Here is a 24,751-nt window from a genome sequence, read left to right on the forward strand (position 1 = left end):
GAACCTCATTATATGGCTAATTGCATAAACCATGCAAGGCTAGGAAGGTGCATGGGAGCACCACTCCTTCCCTGCAGGACTGTCAGTTCTCTGTCTGGAACACCAAATCAAATCCCCGCCCAGAAAACTTGGTAGTTCGACAATGCAACAAGCACCCCGGCTTTCATTAGTGTATCATATTATATTATGGCTCAGGGAAACTCATTAGCACCTTCAGAGTCTGAGAGAGTGCTTCTGCTTACAGACGTCCAGGAGCCCTGAAATAGGCTGACCTAGAAGCCTGTTGTTGCTATCTAAAAGGCTGTTGGAGACCCTCAGCAGCCCCACAGAATGAGTTAGAAAATTCAGAGGTATTTTCCATTGCCATCCAAGAACAGCAAGACCTGTGTAGGAGAGTGTGCTGGGGAGAGAAGTTCACATTTGCTCATGTCCAGGTGTACAGGTGCCACACCATGATTATAAGCCTCATGATCCAGCGTACTCAAACACAATCTCAGACTTACATCATTGTCCACCTCTTTTGCTTTCCAGGACCACTTTGAGTCCCACCATCGGGCCATGGAGCTGTCAGTAGTGGTTTTGAAAAGTGTCTTGCTGAACAATTTTGTCTTTAACACTGGTCATTTTGTATGAAGGCATTTTATTGTCTGATGGCGGCTGCCTCTGTTGGTGCGTGTCTTTGCAACTGAAACTGTGGATTGCCCCACAGCTTGCCCCGCTCAGCTTCAAGTCTGGCAGAATTAGCACCACTTTATTAAACAATAAAGAACCAAAGAAGGATTTTTGGAACATCTGAGAGACTTAGAGACACAAATCCCATGACAAGTCTATAAGATTTGGGAGCCTAAGTTACTTTGGGTGTTTTAGAAACCTCATCATCAGTCAAATAATTAACAACTTTTTGCCACGTTTTCTGATTAAATAAAACTACTCTACCTCTTTCCTATTCTCCACTTTTATGTTATGCTCTGCCAACATGGAGGACAAAAGGCATTTTAGATCTCAAAGACTGGCTGTATTTTAATTATAATTACAGTAAGGCCCACCAGACACTTTCAAAAATGACTGAACCACCGAATGTCCCAGCTTTAAGGCCTAAGTAGGGAGACAAATTGTACAGATACTGAAGAGCAACAATAACTACGGGCACCTACCATGTCTCAGCTCCATTAGAACTATTTCTATGGTTACAGTGGAACACCAAAAATATTAAAGCAGTGACTAGCTAGTGACCTTGCATACTACTATGCTAAAATCTTTCAGGACAGTGCATTGGATCTGACATACAGTGGGAGACTCAACACTGTATACGTAAACTCTAGTTTATGATATACAATTAAAATAACAAGAGTGAACAATGCCATTTACAGAGTGCTAAGCCAGCATTTTATACAACTCATGACAAAACAACAGAGGTGTATCACCTGATGCTTTTACGCAGTCTGGAATGATTTATTATATACTATAAATTTAGCATTGCAATACATTTAATTGTTGAGGTAAGTTGTTAAGAAATGAAAAATGCTGGTTAGCTCATTTTGCATAGCATTCATCAGCGATTGGAACTGGATATTACATTCCCAGTGGAAATTACCAGCATTGGCAAGGCTATTTTACAGCTGTTCAGTGTGCGGTCTACATTGTAATGAAGTCGTGACATGAAATGTTTGTGGAAATTGTAATGAAATGTTAGCTGAAAATACACTAAAGTGGTTACTGAAGAAAGAGAAATAAAGTATAACTTTTATAAACTCCACCATCTCCTCAGCTCACGCAGCTTCAGCTGTTACTTTAGCCCAGATGTGCTAAGCTGCCTCTGCCTATTGAATTGCACATCACATTTCCTCTCCAGCATCTCCTTTGGGCTGTCTTAGTACTTTGAATTAAACCTGACCTTGCTTTCTCCCTATGCCTTTTTTTTATTCTCTGTAGCTTCTTAATTCAGCATGGTATATGGTCTCCTTTCCTTTCACATTTCTCTCACTTTCTGTCAACCTCTCCATATCCAGTTGCTGTTCCCTTCCCCACATCCCTCAGATCCACCCCTCACTTCCCATTTCTACAAGGAAATCACTTGTTTGGGCTTCCACAAGTTTTGAAGCTTCCCTGGTTTCTCCTGACCACATGCAATTGTCCCTTCCCCCAAGCCACACACTGCAGAGCTCCTAAATTAACCCTACGTGATTGCTGCCTACACACTGTCAGCCCACATTTCAATCCTTTGCTGGCTTTCTGTTTGCTGACGGATCAGCTCTGATCTCGTGTTACCATCATCAAATCAGATCTAATGCTTGGTACAGAATAATCCTCACAAGAATGTCTTAAAGGTCCACTTATATCCACTTCCACAAATTGCTAATAAAGAGGGCAGTGTGATGACACTTTGCCGTCCCCTTTAACAGCACTTTGTAACTCTGTGTTCTTTTTTCCCTCTGATTTTAGCCTTCCACCCCTATTTTTTCTTCCCTTTTCCAAGCCACTGATAACAGCTCCATCTATCATGCATCCCTGGTAGTATTCCCTCTTTCCTGCCATCTCCTGTGCTTTAACCTTCCAGAACAACCCAGGGAATGACCTTCACCTTCATACCTGTCTTGAGAATCAAGCCCTTGCCTGATGCTGTTCTACTCCAAAGACTGTTGGCCACTCACATTAATCCTAATCTTCAGCCTTTTTCTTGGAAACTCATAGTAGGAGGTTTACGATTCACTTGCAGCCATTCAGCTGCTATACAGAGCCAGTCAGAGCTTTTCCACAATAGTAACTAACAGTCCTTCAGGAAAATAGCAGGAACTTCAGTCGCTTTGGGAGCCAGGCTGTGAGATGGCTATCAATGTCAGGATATGAGCCCATCACAATGTCCAAGCACCTTTACATGCCTCCTGGATTTTTCCTCAGAGCTTGTCAGTAGGAAAAAAATAAATAAATAAACAACAAGCTCTCCTTCCTTCAAGAAAGAGCTGAAATGGAAAATATGCAGCAAGTCTTAGTAAAAAATATAGCCTCTCTTCCAAACTTTTATTAGTTTTGTGTATTTAAAGATGTGAGCACTTCAAAGCAGCATCTGTTACTCATGATGTATATTTACCATACCCAGCACAATAAGATCCGACTCATGGCTGGGTCATCTGAATGCCATTCCCATCCCGGGGAACCACAGGATATTGATGTACCATGCTGGTGTTTCTGAGAATTAAACAATGTACTTTTTTTTTTCCATCCACAAACAGAATGAATAGTTGGACTCTTCCGTATCAGCCCCTCCCCTTCCCTTGCATTTTGGGTACTGTAACACAGCTGAACATACCGCTTCCCCTTCCCGCAAGGGAATAGGGACATTATTTTAAAAAGTGACCATTTTAGTGGCCATGCTATTGCAGATGTACCAGAGAGTTTCACAAGCCCTCCAGCTCCTCTCCAGGGTGGTGCATGTCCCTTGCAAGCAACCATTCCTGCTAGACCTGTGCTGATGTCTCATGTGCCATAGGGGTCTAAATGGCTGGTTTGTTGATACAAACTGGTAATTAGTTATATGAAAATATGCAGAGATCTCTCTGAGAGAAAGACTTGTCTAAAACTTAAAACCTGCCTTTCATGTTCTTCCAATACTACTTTGAAGTCAAGCTTGAGTGTATGTGCCTGTTTTAAGGACCCAGTATTCATTTTCTGCAGAGCAGCTTTAAAGTTTCCAGAGTAGAAGAATGACACCTTCATCATAAGGAAAATTGGTAATGCATAGGAATTTTTTTTGGCAACCTTATTCATGATTATCTAGTATTAAGCAGCAACACACTGCTGGGTGCTCTATGGATGCGCAGTTTCTGCCCCAAAAAACTCTCAGCCTGGCAGGAACACAAACAGAACAGGGCCAAAATAAATACTGTGTAGTTGGGCAACATGAGCTAGTGGAATTAGTACAGCGAGTTTGTAACAGTGGTTTGGAAAAACCTTCTTAGTGGTGTTCTGGCAGAGAGATCTGAGGAAGAGAGGTATTTGGTCCATGAGCAAAAAGCTGCAGCAAACACACGGAAGAGCATGGAAGCCCATGCAAAGCTGAGATGGGGAAGGGCCTTTTAGCTGCTCAGGAAGGGTCTCTCAGCCCGGTGATGCTACATGTCCATTAGCTGCTTGCTTGAGGTCAGAGGCATAAAGTCCGCTAGGAAGGAAGTGACAGTCCAAGAAGTCATAGATGGAAATGGTTTAGACAGAAGGAGACATCAGGCCTGCTCATGTTCAAAGGCAGCAAAAAAAAAAGAAAAAAAAAGAAAAAAAAAGGCCCATTAACAATTATCAGAGAAGAAGAGGGATAGGTTTGTGAAGTGAAATATGTCTAAGCTTGGCTAACAGCCAGCCAGAGGGAGCATGATAATAAACTACAAATATTTGCAAAGCTGTAAACATTGAGGCAGGCTGGGAACTCTGGCATGTGATGCATGGGGAACATAACCAGAAGAAATTACAGAAGGGAAAAATAGCAGGAAAACAAAAAAACTCTTTGACAAAGAGATGCACTAGCTTGTGTGTTAAGGAAATACCCTGACGCTGAGACCTTTGAAAATGAGCAGATGGTAAAGGAAACACCAGTGAGTATACAACAGAAAATAGTTCTGTAAGAGTGAGAATGCTGGATGGAGTAACACAAGTGGCCTTTCTCACTATTTCTTCTAGGACTGTGCATAGAAAACTATCCTGCCCCTTACTGTTTTATAAAATAAATATGGCCCAAGATTCTGGTGTGCAACCTAAGGAGTCTTCTGAGCCTGATTTTGTGAAGTCTTCACAGTTGTGAAGCCCACAATTTAAAAGCATGTCTCAGGCCAGTTACTAAAACTAACCTACCTGGCTGTTTTGTTCTGCTTTCTTGAAAAATGTGCATTTTTAAACATGAAGGCAATTATGTTTTGAAACAATTTGTACATTCCAGTCGGCCTAATATCTGCTAATATCTGCATTAACCAACTCACCAGTCTGTGGGCCAACACTGATCCCGTAGATACTCACTTGTCCCACTCTGCTGCCCTGGCAGCAGCAGCTTGGAAAAGAAAAACCATGTGAGTTTTAGAGGCCAGAAGCCTGAAGAGGCAACACCATGATGAAGTGGTTTCCCCCTTCTTCAAGCAAGGCGCTTGCTACATCACATATCTAATGCAGTCTCAACCACTAGTGCCTTGAAGAAGCAACTGAGCTGCCTAAGGAGCACAGGAGCCAAACCTCTTTGGAGGCTGCAGCTGGAGCCTGGAAACAGGGAGCCAGTGCAGCCTTTTGAGCAGACTCATACGCTTCCTTCAAAAAGCATCATTCACTCAGACTTCATTTTTCTTTTTTCTCCTGACAAAGTGAGCAGAGACAGCAGTTGCAACAAGACCTGCATGACCAAAGAATAAGGGGTGCTTAGCTAGGTTGCTCTATGCCCTCACTACCCAGGGTGTGTACGCAGTGCTAATTAAAGAAGGGAGGGCTTCTTGTTAATTAACCAAGGGGGATGCTTCATGGTCTCCTTAGCCCTTCCCTCTCTTGCAGTAATGCTGAGTGCTGGAGGGACAGCCTCATCCAAGCCCCAGGGGCTGGAAGCTCTTAGCCAAGCTCAGGCAAGGAAGAGCTTTTAGCCATGTGGCTCTATGAACAGCCCAACACAGCATGGGATGCAACACCTGCAGGAAGGAAAAAAAGGAAGAAACACTTGGTAACAAGAAAACACAGGAGAACTCTGTTTTTTCCATCAAGTGTTGCTGCTGCATTACTGGGTTACCTGTCATCCTTGAAGGGGTTCATCTTGCTGATGCTTGCTCAGCCCAGGCACTTGGGAAAGCCTCTGAGCTGCAAGGTCCCAGCTGAGTGCCATGAGATGGTCTTCAATGACAAACTGACAGTACCTATGGTCCAGAAATCCTGTAAGTCACTTCATGTCTCTCTTTGCAGGCAATGCTGGATACATGTGATCAGGAGAGAAATGGAGAACGGCAGTGGAGAAAAGTGAGCCATGCTTTGGTCCCACTGACATCTTAGCTCTGAAGGCCACAACCACAAGATACATGAAGGCTCCCTCTGCTGACCAATAGGGAATAGAGTACTTGTGCCGCTTCAGGAGGCAGTTAAAATTCAGACGTGTGTAAATGAAATCATTTGGTCAGACTGGATACTGTTCTGACTTGCCAGTGATTCAGGTAAGCATTTGATGCATTCAACGTGGACACTTCCGAATGCATAAAATGAGGGGAGGAAACTCTTCAAATGAAGGTGTTTGGTACAGTTGGTGCTGTACTGTCCTAACCTTTGAGAAATTCAGTGTTGATTTTCCCCTCAAAATCCCAGTGCAAGTATTGTAAAATGTTACTCAAAGGCATTTTTGGTATCTTTGCTAAACTGGGTTTATTGCTGGGGAAATATCTAGGTCAAGGATGCTGAGATTTGAGCTTCCTAATTTTACTTTTAAGTCTTTTCTCACTATCACCTTACATGTGCAACTTCTCAGAGAGGTGTAAATTTCTTGGTGAAATATAAGCATAGACATATTAAAATCTCTAAGGTATGGGAAAAATAAAGTTGCCGCTTTGAGTCCTTTGAGTGCTATAATAAGGAAGGAGACTTGACTGATAACTGACTTTAAAAGGAGTCCTAATTTAAATGAAGGGCCAAAGTTATCAGCATCATCAGCTTGTACAAGTATAGATGCAGGGCTCTCTTGTCAGTGCATACAGGTGCTTAAAAGGCACAAACGGACAGCTTGCTCAGCTGGGGTCTTGGGGTCTAGCTGAACCGTGCGCAAGTGTCTCTTGTGGTACGGACTCAAAGATGGCCTGTTTTCAGTGAGCATGCCTTCTGGCTGTGCCAAGATCATCCTTCTCCACAAAAGAGGAAAATGGTCAGAAGTGGGAACCAGCCCCTAAAACTCTGCCCTTGCACCTCTCTTCCTGGCTCCCAGCAGCAGGACCGTCAGGGTAGCAGGCAGTGAGCAGCAGACACCTCTGTGGGTCCACTGCCTGTTTTGCCTCTGCTAGGTCTCTGTGACACCAGCCTGGTGCTTGCCCCCAGGACAGGGAGGCCCTGTGGTGTAGCTGCCGCCCCTCCTGGGATAGAGAAGCCCCACCAGCCATCAATTCCAACCCAGTTCCCCAGCAGCTGTAGTGCAATAAGCATAGCTCTCCACCCTTCGGTCTCCTCTTCATCTTCAGGGTTGCAAAACTCAATTTTTCCAAGGCTTCTGGGAAGCTGTGAGCCTGCTCTGGGGAGAGGTGTAGCCCTACGATGGGCATCCTGGACTGATCTGCCCATGTAGGATCTTGCTCTTCATTGTGAGGGGTCTCCATCACCCCCGTCTGCTGCGACTCTGTCCCAGCAAGGATTTGGACCCTCTCTTCTCATTCCAGGACATCTCTCCCATCGCACATGGCAGCAGCTGGCCAATATCGCCTGGAAACCCTGCAAGCAGCTCTGTGAGCACTGGGGATACTTTGGAGGCTTCCAGACATGTTCTTGCCAATCTAAACAAAGATGGTTGTTTTATCTGGATTTTCAAGTGTTTAATTAAAAGGTGGTTCAATAATACACTTACTGTTTTTTTGAGTTGGACTGTGCACATGATGTAGATAGCAAGCATCTGTAGACGTATTTCCAATGAAAAGCAAACTATTATTCTTATAGTCAGCATGTAGGTGTGCCTGGCATAACTTTCTAAAATAGTGAGTGACTAACCTTTTCCAAGAGCTCAGCTTTTGTCACCCTTCCATGAGTTTTTATTTTTTTTAAGAGATACAGACTTACAGTGCTTCTTTCCCAAACCATCACAAGGCTGATGATGCCATTGCTCAGGTCTCAAAAGTCAGTAATACAATCCTGTGCTTATAAATGGTCACCAAGACACTTGTAATGTGGGAGTCTGGCAAGTAGATTCCCATTGCACAGCACCGATTAATGTTCTACACAACAGACATGCACAGTATTTGCTATAAAACCTGAAACCACACCCATTTTGTCTGAAAACAGACAAAAGAACAGCAAAAGAGAGGGATATAGTTGGAGGTCCGAGCTGTCTGGACTCTCTGTGGTAAACACTGCCTGCTGTGGACAGCCACTCATAAAAGTCAGTGCTAATTCTCCAGACCAGTTCTTCAGCTCGTGTTGAAAAAAAAAGGAGTCATGCCATTAGGCACCAGATGTAGTTTGGGGGCCCAGGGTACAGTGTGGGAAGCCTCTATATCTAGAACAGAAAGAAAACATTCTGTCCTTTGTAAACATGCAAGATGGATTGTAATGACAAATTAACAAGCTACCATACACTGTTCTAAAGTGAGGAATAATGGAAGTTATTCATTACTCATTTTATTTACTAATGATGATACAGTATGTATTAATAGAAAGGGGGCATGGTAATTGAACATATGTTTCAGTATAAAAATGTCTCAGGCTGAAATAGTGTTGCATAATCTGAAGGCAATGAAAAAATAATTTCTGGGTGACATTTCTTCCTTTGAGGCCTCCATTAGACTTCATTTTTACCCTTGGCCGTGAAGTCATCTAAGAACTGGGCATGGTTGCAATCTCTGGGCAAAAGAAACTCAGGATAGGAATGGCAAGGCACTGCAGAGAAGAGTTGCAAGTATTTTAGCAGAACTGTGTGGAAAAGAAGATAAACAGCACCTGTCTACATTAAACTCATGCTAAGCAGTGCAATTTGGTCCTACATTTTCATAATTGTCAGATCTCACAAAACACAACAAACTTTAAAACAAAATGCTTAACATATTTTAACTTTGTAGGAAGAAGGTCTGATAGTCATGTTAGGTACTAAAAATGCAAATGCAAACTACAGTGTCAATCCGAATTGCCATGCTAGGCCAAGCTTATTTTATTACATACATTCTGCATTCTAAGTACTAATACGTTCATAATGTAAACATTAAGCATACAGAGTTAAAATTCAAGGCCACAATATTTTTGATTGTCCCTTTTTTGTGTCTTTGGTTGGCCGAGATCAACTCGTAGTGTATAAATGCATAAGTTATATAATAATTATATAAAAAGGAAAAAATAACATTGACTTGTATACTTCATTCTGACAAACGCACAGCGTTCGCGACTCAATAAAGAAAAACTGGCGCCCGCCTAACAAAAATACTTTGATGATTTCTGATTTTGGCAGTCAAGGGTTGTCTCTTACAAACTCCCTTAATAATGATGAGGTTCTAACTGGTAACTTTTAAATATCAAACACAATTCCAGTTTCACTTTTTTTTTTCCAAGAGATGCATATTCTGATTTCTGAATTCTTCTGTTTTTCCTTGTTTCCACTTTTTTTTTTAATTACTATAAAATCAAGTCTGTTCCTCCTGTAATACTGGGAATGGTATGATACTGAGCAAAATGTTTCACAAGTCCAAACAAGTATTTCTTCTTAGTCCCAACACTGCTAAGTTTTCAGTCTCTTCAGTCTTTACTGGTAAAGAAGTTCCTTTTCTCCCATTCTCACCACCTTCATCCTCCTCTTTTTCCACTCTGCTTTGTCTATCAGGTGCAGGCCTTTGATCTACAATCATACACTTGCCCTTCAGCACATTCTCATTTCCAATGTTTGGCTCAGGGTTCTGATAATACTGTCAAGGAATCTTAGAGTTTGGATTGTCTTCACAGTTTGAGTAGCTGATAACTCTCCAAAGAATGGAATGCATTTGATTTTAACCAAAACAATGCTTTTATATTCCAAATCAGCTTCCATGCTAAACCAGTCTCTTTTGTTGATATGTTTTTATTTTTTAAATACAGGTAGTTTCTTTTTTTTTCCTTTTTTCCCCCTCTTTTGTAATGATTCATATATTGTATGTTAGGTCACTATAGACTTATCCTTATATTGCTGTAGTATAGTCCCAGTTTTGCATTAGCAAGATATCAAACTTTACACATAAGCTTATCAACTTTTTAAGACCATTAGCTTTTGTAGGTTTTCCTTACCATTTCATGCTTTTACCTACAACAGTCTATTGTTGTTTGGTCCACAGAGTCGACACCCATATACATTACATCTTACTATCTTTATACTTCTGGAATATCTCCTTTAAATCTACACTACAAAGAGTCTTTTTGACATCTTTTTTTAACATGTTTTTTCCCAGCCAAACCTTCACTTGTCTCTTTAGGCACTTTTAAGTCGTGTATTCCAATAGAGTTCATTGCAATTCACTGGGGACTGTATCCCCCTGAGAAGTGTCTTTGTTAGCTTTTTTGGGGATTCTTTTTTTCCCCACTTAGTAGTAGGTGCCAAGATGAGAAGGCATGTGAGCAGCTGGCAGCCTGGTATTGGGGTAGATACCTCCAGTTGGTGAATTCCAGTATGGATTAGGGGCAGCGAAAAAGCTGGACGAGGTTACAGGCAAGGCAGGGGGATGGGGAGCTACAAAGTTCATCTTCTGAGGGTGTGTGTGATAGGAGCTCATGTAGGGGAGGTCTGATGGGTATTTGTACATGGACGACTCTGGAGGATGAGGCTGGAGGGCCTGAGCAATCCCATGGAAGTCAAATTTGTAGGCATAGCGCTTACCATGAACTTTAGTCATAATATTTTTATCATAGTAGTAGCGCAGCGCACGGCTGAGTTTGTCATAGTTCATGTTAGGCTTGCTTTTCCGCTCCCCCCAGCGCCGAGCCACTTCGTCGGGGTCAGTCATCTTGAACTCCCCGTTGGTGCCCTCCCAGGTGATGCAGTTGGAGTTGGAGCTGTCCGAGAGGAGCTCCAGCAGGAACTGCCATAGCTGTATCTGCCCGCTCCCTGCGGGGGAAACGAAATAGAAATGTCAGGACTAGTGACTAATAATGTTAAGACATCAATTCTTCCAGGCTCTCACATAGACCCTATTAGGAAATGTTGCAATATCGGTTCCTGCTTCTTACTCTGACTAGTCCCTTTTCTCCTAGCCCCATCTCATGAAATCCTGAAGAGCAGAGATAATGGTAATGTGTCATGTATTCCCCAATTTGAGTGGCAGAATGCCATTACACGGAGATTTAATAGTTACCTAATGTCATTCAGTGTAGACAATTGATGGGGAAATAATACAGTGCTCATTTAGGAAACTAATCTCTAAAGTTCAGGACAAACAGCTTTCCCTTGCGTAACATTTTGCTCGTTCTCATAGCATTATGTTGCAACTAAATGTTCTCTGCTATGGAATAAGCCTACACAAAATGGAGAAGTTTAGAGAAAGCTGGACCCATGCCAAACCATATCACCCTTTTGCAGCATTTGGGGAAATGTAGAACGGAAACTTATTAGCTTGCTGTTGCACTGCATACAACCATAGGGCAAAACATTTGCAAGAACAGTGAAAAGGTCCACAAAATACATTCTTGTCATTGTTCTGTGTCAAACAAAAGTTTAAATGACTACTGAAGTTAAGACAAAATGCCGTTAATGGATTTTTTTCTCCCCGCTCTGCCAATTTCATCTTAGAAAGAAAACAATTAGGCTGCTGTCAACTTTGCAGAAGTGTTCTGCCCAGCATTATAGGAATAAAATTTGACCATTTTAGGCAATTGACAGTAGATCCAGAAGGGCCTTGCCACTGATATTCATGTAAAAAGCTTAGCATTTCTTAATAAAGCAGCGCTGATACGATGCAAAATACAGCTGAAGCAGCTTGCAAGGCAATCTGTTTCACAAGCACAATGTCAGCAGAATTTGCCAACCAGCTTGTATGTGCTAACTTCTAAGTACATCTCTGACCAGGAATTGGATTTTTTTTAACAGATATATGGGTATAATAAACAAGCTTTTCTTTAGAAAGCTTATAAGGGTGAATTATAATATCAAGCTAGAGTAGCATCTGAAATCCATTAGCGGTTTATACTTCAGTGCAACTGAAACCTCTACTTGTTTAAATTGTATTTATTCAAACTGTTCTTAATGAATTTCTTCTGTTCCATTAACATGCGTTAAATAAACAAACAAACAAAAGAATCCGTGGTATGAGCAAGGCATGCAAGTTTTAATACACGAAACATAACAAGAGGATTAGCCTTTGAAAAATCAATAAACAGTTCAGCACTGGACAAAACACAAAATTTTGAATAAGCAATCCAACATATGTTCTAACATAAACACTTGCCTTCCAAATGTAATATATAGTCCTACGAAAATAAATGGTTGCTGTCAATTTCCTTTTAATGAGAGAGTAATTCCACCAATTTATAAACACACAAAACATGTTAAAGTACAGGAACGATGGTGTGTAGAAATTCCATACCCAACTGTTAAAAACGTATCCCAATCCAGATCATTTTAGTGTTTTTGACAGTAATGAAGGCACAAGCTACCAAATGGACACTTGTCAAAACTGCAAAAAACCTGGGACTTGTGAACAAATTAAAGTGAGTTAGGCCCCCACTTCCAATTACCATCAGTGTCACCTGGAAACCGCCTCCTTTAGTCATTCCCACTCTTAATACTTATTTAACTGCTTTGCTATGCAATGCAAAACTGTTTGAAAATTAAGCTAATCGAGGATGGTGCTTGATGTCACTTGGGATAAAGCAAAATGAAATGGAGAGGTATTCTGGCAATTCAATACCTGCAAAGGCCATGAAGTTGTGAAACGTTTTTACTGGGGAGTGGAGGGACCTATAGTTTGGAACAAGGAACACTGTACCCTTTGGCTGTTAAAGAGAGGAAAATAGGAAGTGGCATATACAATGTCAATCTATTGTGGCAGATTATGAGTTTGATTACAGCGTATGGCCACAGCGTGTACTGCGGACTCAGAGCAATACAATGAAATCTGCACAGTTCACAATCACTGTTACTAACTCATCAGGAAGATTTCTTGTCTTCAGCTAAAATATGCTACAGACCACTGTCCAGAATGTGCCCAGTAGAGTAACTGTAACGGCGATGCTAGTCTATCAGCGCTTTCTGGTTTCACCTGGAACTTTCACCTTCCTTTTAAAGTGGGAGAACATTTTTGAGGTGTCTAACCCAACTATTTCTTTGCAACTAGATTCTGCTTTCCTGATTTTCCCTATCTACTTTTGCTAGTTTTGGTTATTCATCCAAAAATGACTGCATTTGTCAAGGTCAGTATGGCATTGTATTGTGGGTTAACAAAGTCTGGGACACATGATAGAGGAGCAGTAAAAGACCCATGGCCTTCCGGAGGGGTACTGGAAGCCAGATGGAGTGTGTTCTAGCACTTAAGAAAACACCAGATGATTGTGTCTAGGCAGCTGAAGTGAACCCCATCAATATGGTTACTGGAATCTAACAGGTTATTTGACTGACTGCATGTAACTATCTACTCTAGGATGAGACGTATTGCTCTCTATTGAGAGCTATATTAACTGCATCTGCAATGAATATCATGGGAGCTAAGACATCTAGCGCATGTGTGGACACCTGTGTATAGATAACTGAATTTATGTGCCTTAATCTGTGAGCTCTGTCCCACTCTTGTGTAATTTAGAAACCAAATCCTGCAACACACTGGGTAACATCAGCTCCCACTGGCTCGTACCGAAGTGTCGGGAGAATGGTTGCTTCACCTGCAGCATCTGGCATTAAACCTCGAGCAGGGATACTGTCAGAGAAGAAAAATCCTCCCAAATCAGCAAAAACCCTTCTCACCTGGATTTGCAAGACGGCTGCTGGTTGGTCCAAGAATCTGATAGGGATCTACAATATTTTGAAAGAAAGATTTAAAATGATGTAACAATATCATCAAATATTTTAGTATCATCAAATATTTTAAATGTATCTAGATGTATTTGTCATTTTTAGACTAATATTTTAGCGCTATTTGAGAAAGATACCATGATGCTCTTTGCACAGCTGACGGGTGCGCACATGTTGACACAAGCTGGGTCTGGCGGAGCCCTGCGAGCTGTGACATCTGCCGCTTGAGCTCCCTGCCTAGCCTAGCCCTTGCAGCAGGCTGAAAGATGAAGACCCAGGTGGGGAGAAGGAAGAGCATCTGGCACAGCATTACCAATCCAACACAAGGAAAGGGGATGAGTTTGGAAATTCTCTGAAGCTTTTAACAGAAAAAGGGGCATTTCACTCACCTTCTACCCTTCCTTATCTCATTTCCTGGCAGGTAAGCCCCTCATTTACCAAAGGACTCTTTGAAATAGCAGCAGGGGGTGCGATAGGGGAGGGCTACTGGACAAGCACATGGCAGGAGCTGGAGTGGAGGGGAAACCTAGTAAGGGGCATTGGGGTTGGGTTTTTTTCTCTTTTGTAATTGGAGTACAGTAAGGGATTCCCTGTTTTAACCTTGCAACAAGGGTTTTCAAAAGAGCTTGTGTCAGTCACGCAAATCCCAGAGCATCTCAATGTTTTCCTCATGGAATTCCCTCTGGAAATGAACAATTTTTTAGCCTGAATTAAAATACAACAGGAAAAAGGAAAGATTGTGACATAAGTATGAAAGCCAAAACAACGGGACAGAAGCATGGCCCAGAGTACCTCACCAAACAACTCTGTCTCTGGGCTGCCTCCTCTCCAGCTGCTCTCAAACGGCTGCCAGTTTTACAGCCAAGGAGATAATCAGGTTACATTCCTTATACATTTAAATAATCTGTGCTGCTCACACACAGCTACTAAATGATCCTAAGGACATACATAAATCATCAATATATTTTTTGAAAGCCTCTCATGGTTGGGAGGCCAGATTAGATAAAATGAAGAAATGCTATTTGGGCAAACAGCAGTATAATACTTCCCGAACAGCACACATATAAGTAGTTCAAGTTAATGAGATGTAGTCATGTGCACTGTTTTATTTAGCTATTAAAAAAAACAGAATTATGATTTGAAATCCATCTGAGAAAAACAGGCTCAGAATCTCTGGAGTGCTTTCTAGCTACTTTTCCAAGACACAAGACAATTCCTAATACGGAGTTAGGTCCTACCCCATGGATTAACTGCTGTGAAACCAAAAAATGCACCCATCTTTCAAAGACACTAGCCTTTAATCCAACAAACCTCTACTTTCTCCTCATAGTTTCCCAACACACTGGGAATCCTTCTAATTTTCCTCTTATATTTCAGGAGCCCAAGATGTAAAATTCAAATAGGTGGGATGTAATCCATTGTTATCTCTTTGCTCATGCAAATGTTTCAGCTACTAGTATTTGTATTCAGCTACTGTGGAGTATACGATCCTTTAACATACTTATCTTCCAGCTTTGCAAACCTAAACTGTACATAGATACTTTGTTTAATAGTGTTTTCACTCTGTGAGGCTGTCATTGCCATTAAACATTACTAAAAGTGAATTTCAATGGCCACAGGAGCCTCCCTCTGGGATCCAGCTATATAGTCAACTCATACATATCTGGGGATTTCCTCGTTCCCAGCTGGAGATTTCACACATGGTCTGAATCAGATCTTGCTATTGGCTTCCACTTGGTAGGTGAGAATTGTCCTTCTGATCATGTTCAACAAAGACATAACTTAAAAAAAAAACATACCTACCTAACTGAGGACGCTGGTCTTCTGTTTTGGGCACTGTTGAGGATGATGGCTGAGTAGCTGAAAATGGAAAAATCCATGCAGTTATTTTTCTAGTTTGGAAGTTGTTTACCAAAGCTGTTACAGACTACAGGCCTGGCACTCCTGGTGCTCATCACTCAGTGATGGTCACAATAGGACTTAGCTCTATAAGACTATATGGTCATGGATGTGATGAAGTTGTCTCTGATGAAAACGGGTCTGAGTTCACCCAGAAGGATGTGGCTGTCCCCCAGCAACTCCACCCAGCATTGCATATACACAGCTAACAGGCTTTCCAGGCACAGGTAAAAATCCTCCAAAACAGAGTCGAGGTAGCTGCTCTCAATTCAGTTCTGTCTACCCAGGTCGCATGCGATATGCACTGGGCTCGCAGGCTAGATCTAAGCAGACTCTTTACCTTTTGACTGAGGAGTGGGGTGGCTGTGACTTGTCCATGCTGATCTCCTGGCTTGCTCATAAGGCAAGTCTGTGAAGAAAAAATACATTGCTTCATGCATATATGGCATAAAGTGTCACTGAAATTGGAAGGATACTCCTTGTCAAACCTGTTATCACAGTCTCTAATAATAGTGCCATATTGCCCTTACTGACCTATTCCCCTCCAGCTTACTCTGTATATCCTCTCCTGCTCTCTCAGCTATGTCCTCAGGTGTCATTTACTGTCACCTCACTTTTAAACCAAAGAGAGGACCCTATTTAAATCTGTACACCTCATTTAGGTGTCCTGCCTTGCTCTTTGGAGGTGCCTACTCTTGTTGAATGTCTAAAATAGTCTGAAGTAGCTGGCAGAAATACTTCAGAGCTGTCCATCATTTCCAAACGCTAAGTCCTCCCTTTGGCTCCCTTCCTCAGCCAAGGATGCCAAGGAACAAGATGCATGTTGTGGACAATTCATGCTACTGCTTCGCAGGGAAAGTCTCCCTAGAGGTAAGAGCGTGGAATAAGCATAAACTATATAACATTTCCTCCCAATCTCAGTATGTAATAATATTTTAAGAGGACAGACTAGTTCATTTATTATGCCATTCTTTCCTAGTTTGTTGGTGCATCCCTTGACATTAATCCAAGCATATAGCTTGTGTTAAGAGTTTACTTTTCTGCCACTGGCTCATAGGCAAAGATATGTGAGACAACACAGTCTCTTTTTTTGTCTGCTGGGTATTTCACTAAACCAGTATTGTAAATTCTTTGTGCTCACACCAGCTCTCACTGCCTGCATGTACCTTTGTTATAGTCTCTCTTTGACATTATTCTTCATATCTGCATGCACTGTCTTCCTCAGACGTACCCTCTGGTCTAATTCTCATACTTCAGAATCTGATTTTTTTTAGATAATTGGTTGCTGCACTTGACCATTCCCACTTGTTTCTCTTCTACTAGTCATTTCAAATTGTTAATAATTCTTTTTCCTTCCCCCTCCTCCCCCACCAGAGTATCCTTACAGATCTCTAGAAACATAACACACCACAACAGTGAACATGCTTCAGTGTTCAACTATGGTAAGATATCTTTGTATTCTTTAAGCTTGCTTTTCCCCTAGACTTTTTCATTCCTATCTTCTCATCTTTCTCCCCAAAAGTGGATAGTTTTCTCCTGCTCCATCTATTTAAATGTGCCTTTTTGCTTCTTGGGACAAGTTTCCTAATTTTATGTATCTAAAATTTCATTTGTCTTTGTATTTCATTTACTCATTACCTCTATTTCAATTAAATGTTTTAGCATATAAAAATGTAGAAAATAAAGCATAAAGATTTCTTCATAAAGATCATGAAGAAAATTCAAAAGTTTGGTTTACTCTTTGAAATCTTTTGCGGTTGCTTGTGCTTTTCTGTGACTGGCTTTAACACATGAGCTACTATTGCTGCCAAGATGATAGACTTATCAAGCCTGCCCTGAGATCTCAGGAAGGTAGCGGTACACACGTAGTAGAATTAAATCAGTGCAGGCACTAGTTAATGACACTTTCTTGACAGTGCTTGTGCTTTGTTTTAGTAACGGTGTTTGAAAATTAAATAAGGTAGGAAGTACAGAACCAGTCACAGACTGGCTCTGTGCATGACATGTATCTCTGCCCATTTTCAGACATTATGAGTAGGAGTATGGAATGGAAACAAATTTTAATGTGAAATTCACAGCCGAATTGCCTTTAATTTATTTAGTCTGTTTGGCTTGAAGAGCAGACTGGCACTACCACCACAGTTGTCTGCTGGAATTTTACACTTCAAAAACTTTGCTTTTGCTGAGATACGCATTTTATCTTAGTATCATATTTAAATAACTGGTGTCCTTTTTATGCCTGATTTTTTTCCAGATCCTTCTCTTTCAGAAACTTGGAGAAAATAACATGAACTGCACAAATGCTCATCTCTGAGTGGAATATTTGCATGCAGTGATTTACTGGGTGAATTGTTGTAATATGCAGATGTCCTCACCAGGCTGAGATCAACACATGCTATTAATTCATGTAGTTAGAGACTCACTGGCCCCTGGCCTGAAGGCTTTGTCATCTAGGAAGAAAATTCAGAAGGATTTTGGCCACATTTCTGGAGGTGTCCAAGTTCTGTCTGTACAGGGGGGTGGGGTTCAGTCGTGAGGTGGATTGCAGGACAGTGCTCTTCTCTCAGCCCTGAGCTTCAAACAGCCTTGTGCCCTTCTAAACTGGCCTAAGTGCTGCAGTCTCCTGAAGCTTTCTGGAGGGCCAGCACACACCCTGTCCATCCCCGCCTTGCCTGGCCAAATCTCTGCCTTCATGATGAGCAAGGCAAATGGGAGGCACTGGTGATATTAAGAATATATTTTGTTGCTTCCAGTCTTTCCATTTTCTGCCCAGAAAGGCTACAGACAAAGTGGGATAAACATGGAAAAAGAATCACTTAGCACATATGTGCTTGTCATTATGCTATACAACTCTTCTCTTCTCTTCTCTTCTCTTCTCTTCTCTTCTCTTCTCTTCTCTTCTCTTCTCTTCTCTTCTCATTGTGGATCTGTAAATTACTAGAGATCTGCATACTGGGAGGGCTGCATGGTGCTGTAGGCTTGTACTTGGTGGCACTTGCAGCTCCAAAATCCATTTGGTACAAATTTAGTACTGTGAGAAAACTATTTTGCCTTTTAACTCAACATATCATAAAATGGTTTTCTGGCTACACCCTCTCCATTAAAAGAAAAATCCAGTAATCAGCCTTGCTTGAAATAGTACAAAATTCCAACTTCATTCTTAGTTCAGGATTGTGTCTGGATAAACATGCTGCTCTCCTAGATAAGCAGACCTGTTCTTATTCATGAGATATTAGTACAACATGTCCTTATTTTGGACAGATCTCTGATGGGAATGCTCCTGTTTGATGAGACATGTAGACAAACCCATATTAGGTCTTCCTGAGCTCCTGATAACTTCATTGTATTACTTTCAGCTTGCAAAAACCTCATGTTCTATTGTAAAGGTGACTGAAGAAATACACCTTTGTCATTCCAATTCTTTAGGAGCCTCACTCATTTCCTGTTTTCTATTGTAGTGCCTCAGCAATGGCAATGCTTAATTACTTTCTCCGAAATTGCATCCCAGGATTTGGCTAATAGCCCGTTAACATTACTTATCCCCCTACACACACACCCACACACACATTTTTGACCTTTTTCATGTTATCAAGTGATTGTCTCCAGGGTCTGCTATTGCTCTTAGATGAATGGAGCTTTGTTATGGAAAAGCTTCTTTGCAGTCTAGTTGAAATATGATGTTTGACTGAAAGGAAGGCCAAGAAATAATCCAGCAAAATAGTTTATTGACAAAAACCTTAATTTTTGCAAAAATCTTTTCTTTTTTGAATGAAAATGCTGACCTTACAGATGTTTGACAACTCTCTGTCGTAAAAGATAAAAAAAAATAATGCATTGGAAGGCAGATGATGGTTTATCACAGAAAAGGTTTAATTAGAATAATTAGGATACATCAACCTACACAGAAGAATAAGGACACCCTATATCCAAACTACAACTCCCATAAGTTATTTTGGCCATATAGGAAGATGCTTTTAATGTTGACATGAAGAATTTTGTTTTGTAAATGTTGAGATTTTTTATTTTGGTAAGAAATGCTGAAATGAAACAGTTCACCATATCTGATATGGGATTTTTTCGAACCCTTTACTTCAGAGAAAACCAATATTTTATTTTTCCATCACAAGTCAAGATAACACAAACACTGAGATCATGGAATTTCTCATGGGATAAAAAAATCCAATTTTTGTTCAATTCTACTAGAAACATACCCCTGAAACAGTATTCTTTTACAACAGACTCATTCTAGTTTTTGCCTGAAATACTCTTGGCTGAGATAATCATTTCCTATAGGAGACTCAGGTTTTTATGGTTATATGTCTGGTCTTATGTTACATGTTTATTAGTTAGAAACTAGTGAAAGCTTTGGGCATCCAGTTTTATGTTTCATAGCTGGTAATTATTATTATAACTGTGCTTAATCTTCTTATCCATATTCTTGACCAGATTCCTTTGAATTGTTCAAAGCTCCTGGGTTCCACAATAACATGTGACCATGAATGCCAGTCTCTTTATATGTTTCGTGAAAATGTCTTCTCATTTTTTTTGAATATCGTTTTGTCTAATACTGAGAAACAGACCAAGCAAGTACCCTGTGCCACTCTTTATTTCGATAATTGGATCATGTTTCTTCATCCCCAGACCCTCTCTGAGATGAACAATTTCAAACTTTTGTATCTCTCAACATGCTTGGAAGATTTTTCATATTCCCACAGCTAGCTCCATGATCCTAATTCTGCACATGGCCTTTCCAAATAGGGATGATTCACACAGCCTTCCACACAAGGCCGCACTGCTGATTTATTTAGCAGCACAATCAGATTTCTGATATCACCCGCCGCCCTGTTTCTCACATATCTTCATTTGTTTACTTTTTTCAGTTTAGACAGCTACTGAGCAGTGGCTTTCATTGTGCCATAAATAAAGATGCCTGTGTTTAGTTCTTTTTTTCATGAATTAAGAGGGTTAATTTGAGATCAGCAAGATATGCAAATAACTTGTGCCTTATTTTGCATTTATCAACCTGTATTTTCAGCTTTTAACGTATTGCTGATTCATTTATCTCAGATAAGCCCTCCGGATTCCTTTACAGGAATCCTTGGTTTTGAGTAGTGTCAAAATCTTATGTCACCTCTGAGTTTTATACCAAATTTCACTGTGTCCTTTTTTGCAGCCATTCATAATTATGGATCATGGTACAGCAGGTGAAAGCACCCATGACTAAAGCTGTCCATTTTTTGGTCTTGGTATCAGGTCAGTTAGCCAGTTCTTGATCTGTTAAAATATTTTGTTTCTTATGACATGCTAATTTAAACTTCTATCGTAAATTGCTGTGGAGCACCTTAGCAAATGCCTTGTGAAAGCCAAATGTATAAATTGGATCAATTGTTTCCTGTTTATTCATTACTGCATTGTTATAGACAAATGATTCTAGTAGAAGAGCAAATGTTATAATTATTTTCCTAGAAACTAAACAAGATAAGTTTGATCATGGCATGATCTGGTAAATGTTTCTCTATCTATCTTTCTAATTATCAATTAACAAATCTACAGATGTATGCGCATATATATACACATAAAATAGTTATTTGTATCTACTCTCCTGAATTATACCCTAGAGCATTGATAAAACACAGATAAATATTTATTATCTCATAAAGCTCTTTTTTTAGTGAGAGAAAGGATCTTTTCACAAGAGCTCAGTCAATTCAAGTGCATGTCCCTCCCGGACACATGGATGTGTGCCTCTTTGCCTCAGTAATGGTTTCCCTTTAAACTTAGTCGTTTGCTCCAATACCTCTTGATGTCTCACAGTACCTTGTGCTTATTACTGGAAAAGCAAATGTCCAGACTAAGCATTTTTACAACATCCTCAGTGGTAAAGGGTGATGTAAAGAAAATTTTTAACTTTGTAGCACTGTCCTCATCTTCCTTTAGCTTTTCACAAACCAGTGCACGAATACTTTCATGGGCTTCATGCTTTTGAGCAATAAGAATTTTCTTATGGCTTGTTTTTACTTATTAAGTCTTCTGTCTTTTATGATTAGATGTTGTGAGTTTCGTTTGCCTCAAATAAAAAGTAAATAGCAGGAGAATAAGTATCCTGATTTTGTAGAGTACTTTTTCTCAATAGACTTCAAATAGCATTTTAAAGGTGGGCTGTATTCTGGCCTCATTTTTCAGACAGGGAACTGAAGCACCTTGAAAAGTGACTGCACTGGGATTATGCAGCAGACCAGTGAATAGAGCTCAGGTCTTCTGATTCTCTGTCTGGTGCTTTTAACACTGGATAGCATTGCTTCAAAGACAGAGACAGAGGCAGAACAAACATAGACTTATTAAACTGTTCTATTCCATCATCTCACTCTACACAATTATGTATATTATATATATATATATAAAAGTGTGTGTATTTAAAATGCACATAGCCTACTGCTTATAAAGAGACAGGTGAGAGAGAAAGAGATGCTTCAAGAGATGGAATGAGTAAGATCACAGCATATGAAAGGTGTTCATCATTCATACCTGGCCTGGTTGTAATTCTTTGCGTTGCTTCTGGATAAACCGACGTATTTGGAAAAATAAAAGTGGCGCCTCCTGCAGAGAAAAAAGGAGACATAATACCTGAAGATTCATTTTCACAGTCCCTAAGTCCACTGATGACCACATTTTTCCCTCTTGTAGTGTATCTGAATGAAGCTTATGAATAAATATTTTGTATCTTAGAAATGTTATATATATATATAAATGAATTCCAATAGCCCTTGCACCTGTGTAAATCCATCAAAACTACTGGATAAAGGTCTGTGCAAAATCAGGGTTAAGGGAGGAGAGAAACAAGTTCGGATTTTCAAGGTTAGAAAACCCGTTCCACCTTCCCCACACACACACCGCCTCCAACTGAACAGGTGGTTTCACGTCTTCTGAAATAAAACTTCTTTGCTTTCTCTTCATTAGCTTATGTACTTCCCAAACAGGTAATACTCTCAACAGAGACTGTGGGTCTGGGCCAAAGCCTATTGCTGTCAGTGAGAACCTTCTCACAGACTTTCAGCTTTGGATCAGACCCCCCTGAAATCTCATTCTCTTGAAAGTGCGAAAAACTTTAAAATATTGAGCTTGATATAGAAAATGGTATCTCATTATCTCAGGAATTGAAATCACTCTAACTATGTTAACAGACTTCTAATGACCATCTCAAGGAATATGAAAAGGGTCATAAGGAATTAGTTGCGCAATTACTTCTGACTTCAAAAGGAGCTCATTCCTAACCCTTTCAGGGCTCTTTGAAAACCCCACTCCAAAGTTTTTATGACCACAGAACAGTTAATGTTTCCTATGCTGAAAATCAGTACGATATTATCCACACTCTCAATAACAGAAATGCAGATGATCTCATTTTAGTGAAAGAAATTTCAAAATATCATTGTCAGTGCTCACATATAGAAAAAGATAACACATGGAACTGCTGAACAACTGTTGCATAACTGTGCATGGAAACTGTTTGGCAAATTAGGATCTGGAAAGCCAAAGGTGGAAAAGACCATTGAGTCCATCTATTTTTAAAAACGGCTTAAGGCTTATTCCAAAACCCATCAAAGTCAATGGAAAAGTTTCTGTTGCTTTTGGTGGGGTTTCCAGCAGGCCTAGAGCCCAAAGTAGAACTTCACGTTAAATGGTAAACATCTAATCTTTGGAAGAAATCTTCTGATCTAGCTAATTTTGCTAGGAAATTCACTGTTATTTCTCCGTGAAAAACTACATGAAATATGAAAAAGAGAAAATAGGTACCCTGATCTACTTTTGGTTTTTCTTCTTTTGTTTTCCTTTTGCACTATCCTTTGTATTATCTTTTTCATTTCTCATAAATAATTGTTATTTCTGGTCACTGTAGGTAACTAATACCCTCAGGCATGATAATGCAATATTTCAAACATATTTAATCAACATGTATATTGTATTATATGTATAATTCCATGCCATCCTCTGTTGCATAACTGCTAGAGCAAGACAAAATTTCCTTTGATTTATTTTCATAAATATTTTAAGTTACATCTTGAAAGACAGATGCTTTTAAGGCATGTATTGTATTGTTCTCCTGCCTACACTCCATACTTGTCTGAGCCAACTTAACAGAAGGGTGAGCATTAACAAAAGCTGTTCTACATTCAGATCAGACTTAATGGAGATTACAGCATAAGCCCCGTATCATAGCTGATAAATGATATGGGCCATCTGCCTTAATAACAACAATTTTGTTGAAGTATATGATATAATATACTGCATGGGAGGGGATATGGTCCCCATTTGGCTCAGCCCACAGCACATAGGCAAGCACTGAAGCATTCCTGAGCCCCACTGACTTTTTGGGGATCCATCACGTAGCTCTGACTATAGAATTGAACAGAAGGAGACAGAAGCCCTCAGAGACAAAGGTCTTGAGCCCACACATTATTGTCTGTCAGGGACCCCCTTTGCTTGTAGGACACAAGAATTTGTCAGTGGAGAAGCAATTTTGCAGCATCTGGCCCTAAGTGATCTCACCTTTTTTCTGTGTGTCTGTGAATAAAATCACACACACAGCAAGGAGAGGATATGCTTGTCTCCCTCCTGATTTACCATTTCCATTTTTAGCAAGCAACGCATAAACAGGAATCCTGTGCTTTTAGAAGATGACCTACAGCAATGGGAGCAGTGCCAGCATTACCTGTGTTTCTAGCATGCATTAACCGTGGAGAGTTTTGTAAGGCTTTATCAACATCATCTGAAGTCAAATGTGGAAGAGGAGCTACAAAACAAAACAAAAAGCAACACCAAAATGAAAAAAAAAAATGAGAATTATCTTTTAAAACCATACTTTCCCCTGAGAGGATTGTTTGAATGTGATTCTACCAACAGTCAGTTTCAGGCTGCAGTTTGCAGGGCAGTGTGTGTACTGGAGCTTGAACTAGGGCGTTCGTTTATTCGACATTACAAATGCATAATATTTCTGACTGATTATTGACAGTGTGCGTGTGGAGAAGACTGCACCGCACTGGTGTTGCAATGCTTGTTGTTTTCTTTTTTTAAAAACATGTTCATATTAACTTCTTTAAACTGAGGCAAACCTGCAAAATTTCCTCAAGTTTAGAGGAAAGCCCTCAAGTCATGAGTTCACTAGCCCCCTCTTCCCCTTTGAAATGCTAGCCATGCACTACA

The 24,751-nt window shown here is 40.4% G+C and overlaps 1 protein-coding gene across 14 annotated transcripts in view; it reads right to left on the reverse strand.

Moving 5' to 3' along the window:
• Positions 1-8,809: 8,809 nt before the first annotated feature.
• Positions 8,810-24,751, reverse strand: part of ERG (ETS transcription factor ERG) — a 148,871-nt gene continuing 132,929 nt past the window's right edge. For 13 of the 14 annotated variants that reach the window (XM_026121573.2, XM_026121572.2, XM_026121581.2 and 10 more), the window contains 6 exons: positions 24,261-24,341; positions 22,079-22,150; positions 15,894-15,962; positions 15,458-15,514; positions 13,607-13,654; positions 8,810-10,759 (listed from right to left, as the gene is read on the reverse strand). In XM_026121573.2, coding sequence (XP_025977358.1) covers positions 10,239-10,759; positions 13,607-13,654; positions 15,458-15,514; positions 15,894-15,962; positions 22,079-22,150; positions 24,261-24,341 — 848 coding nt within the window. In that variant the 3' untranslated portion in view covers positions 8,810-10,238. The remainder of the gene's footprint in view (positions 10,760-13,606; positions 13,655-15,457; positions 15,515-15,893; positions 15,963-22,078; positions 22,151-24,260; positions 24,342-24,751) is intronic. The other variant, XM_064525082.1, reaches the window with a different exon arrangement.

This window comes from Dromaius novaehollandiae, chromosome 1 (assembly GCF_036370855.1).
Source record: "Dromaius novaehollandiae isolate bDroNov1 chromosome 1, bDroNov1.hap1, whole genome shotgun sequence".
NCBI lineage: Eukaryota > Metazoa > Chordata > Aves > Casuariiformes > Dromaiidae > Dromaius > Dromaius novaehollandiae.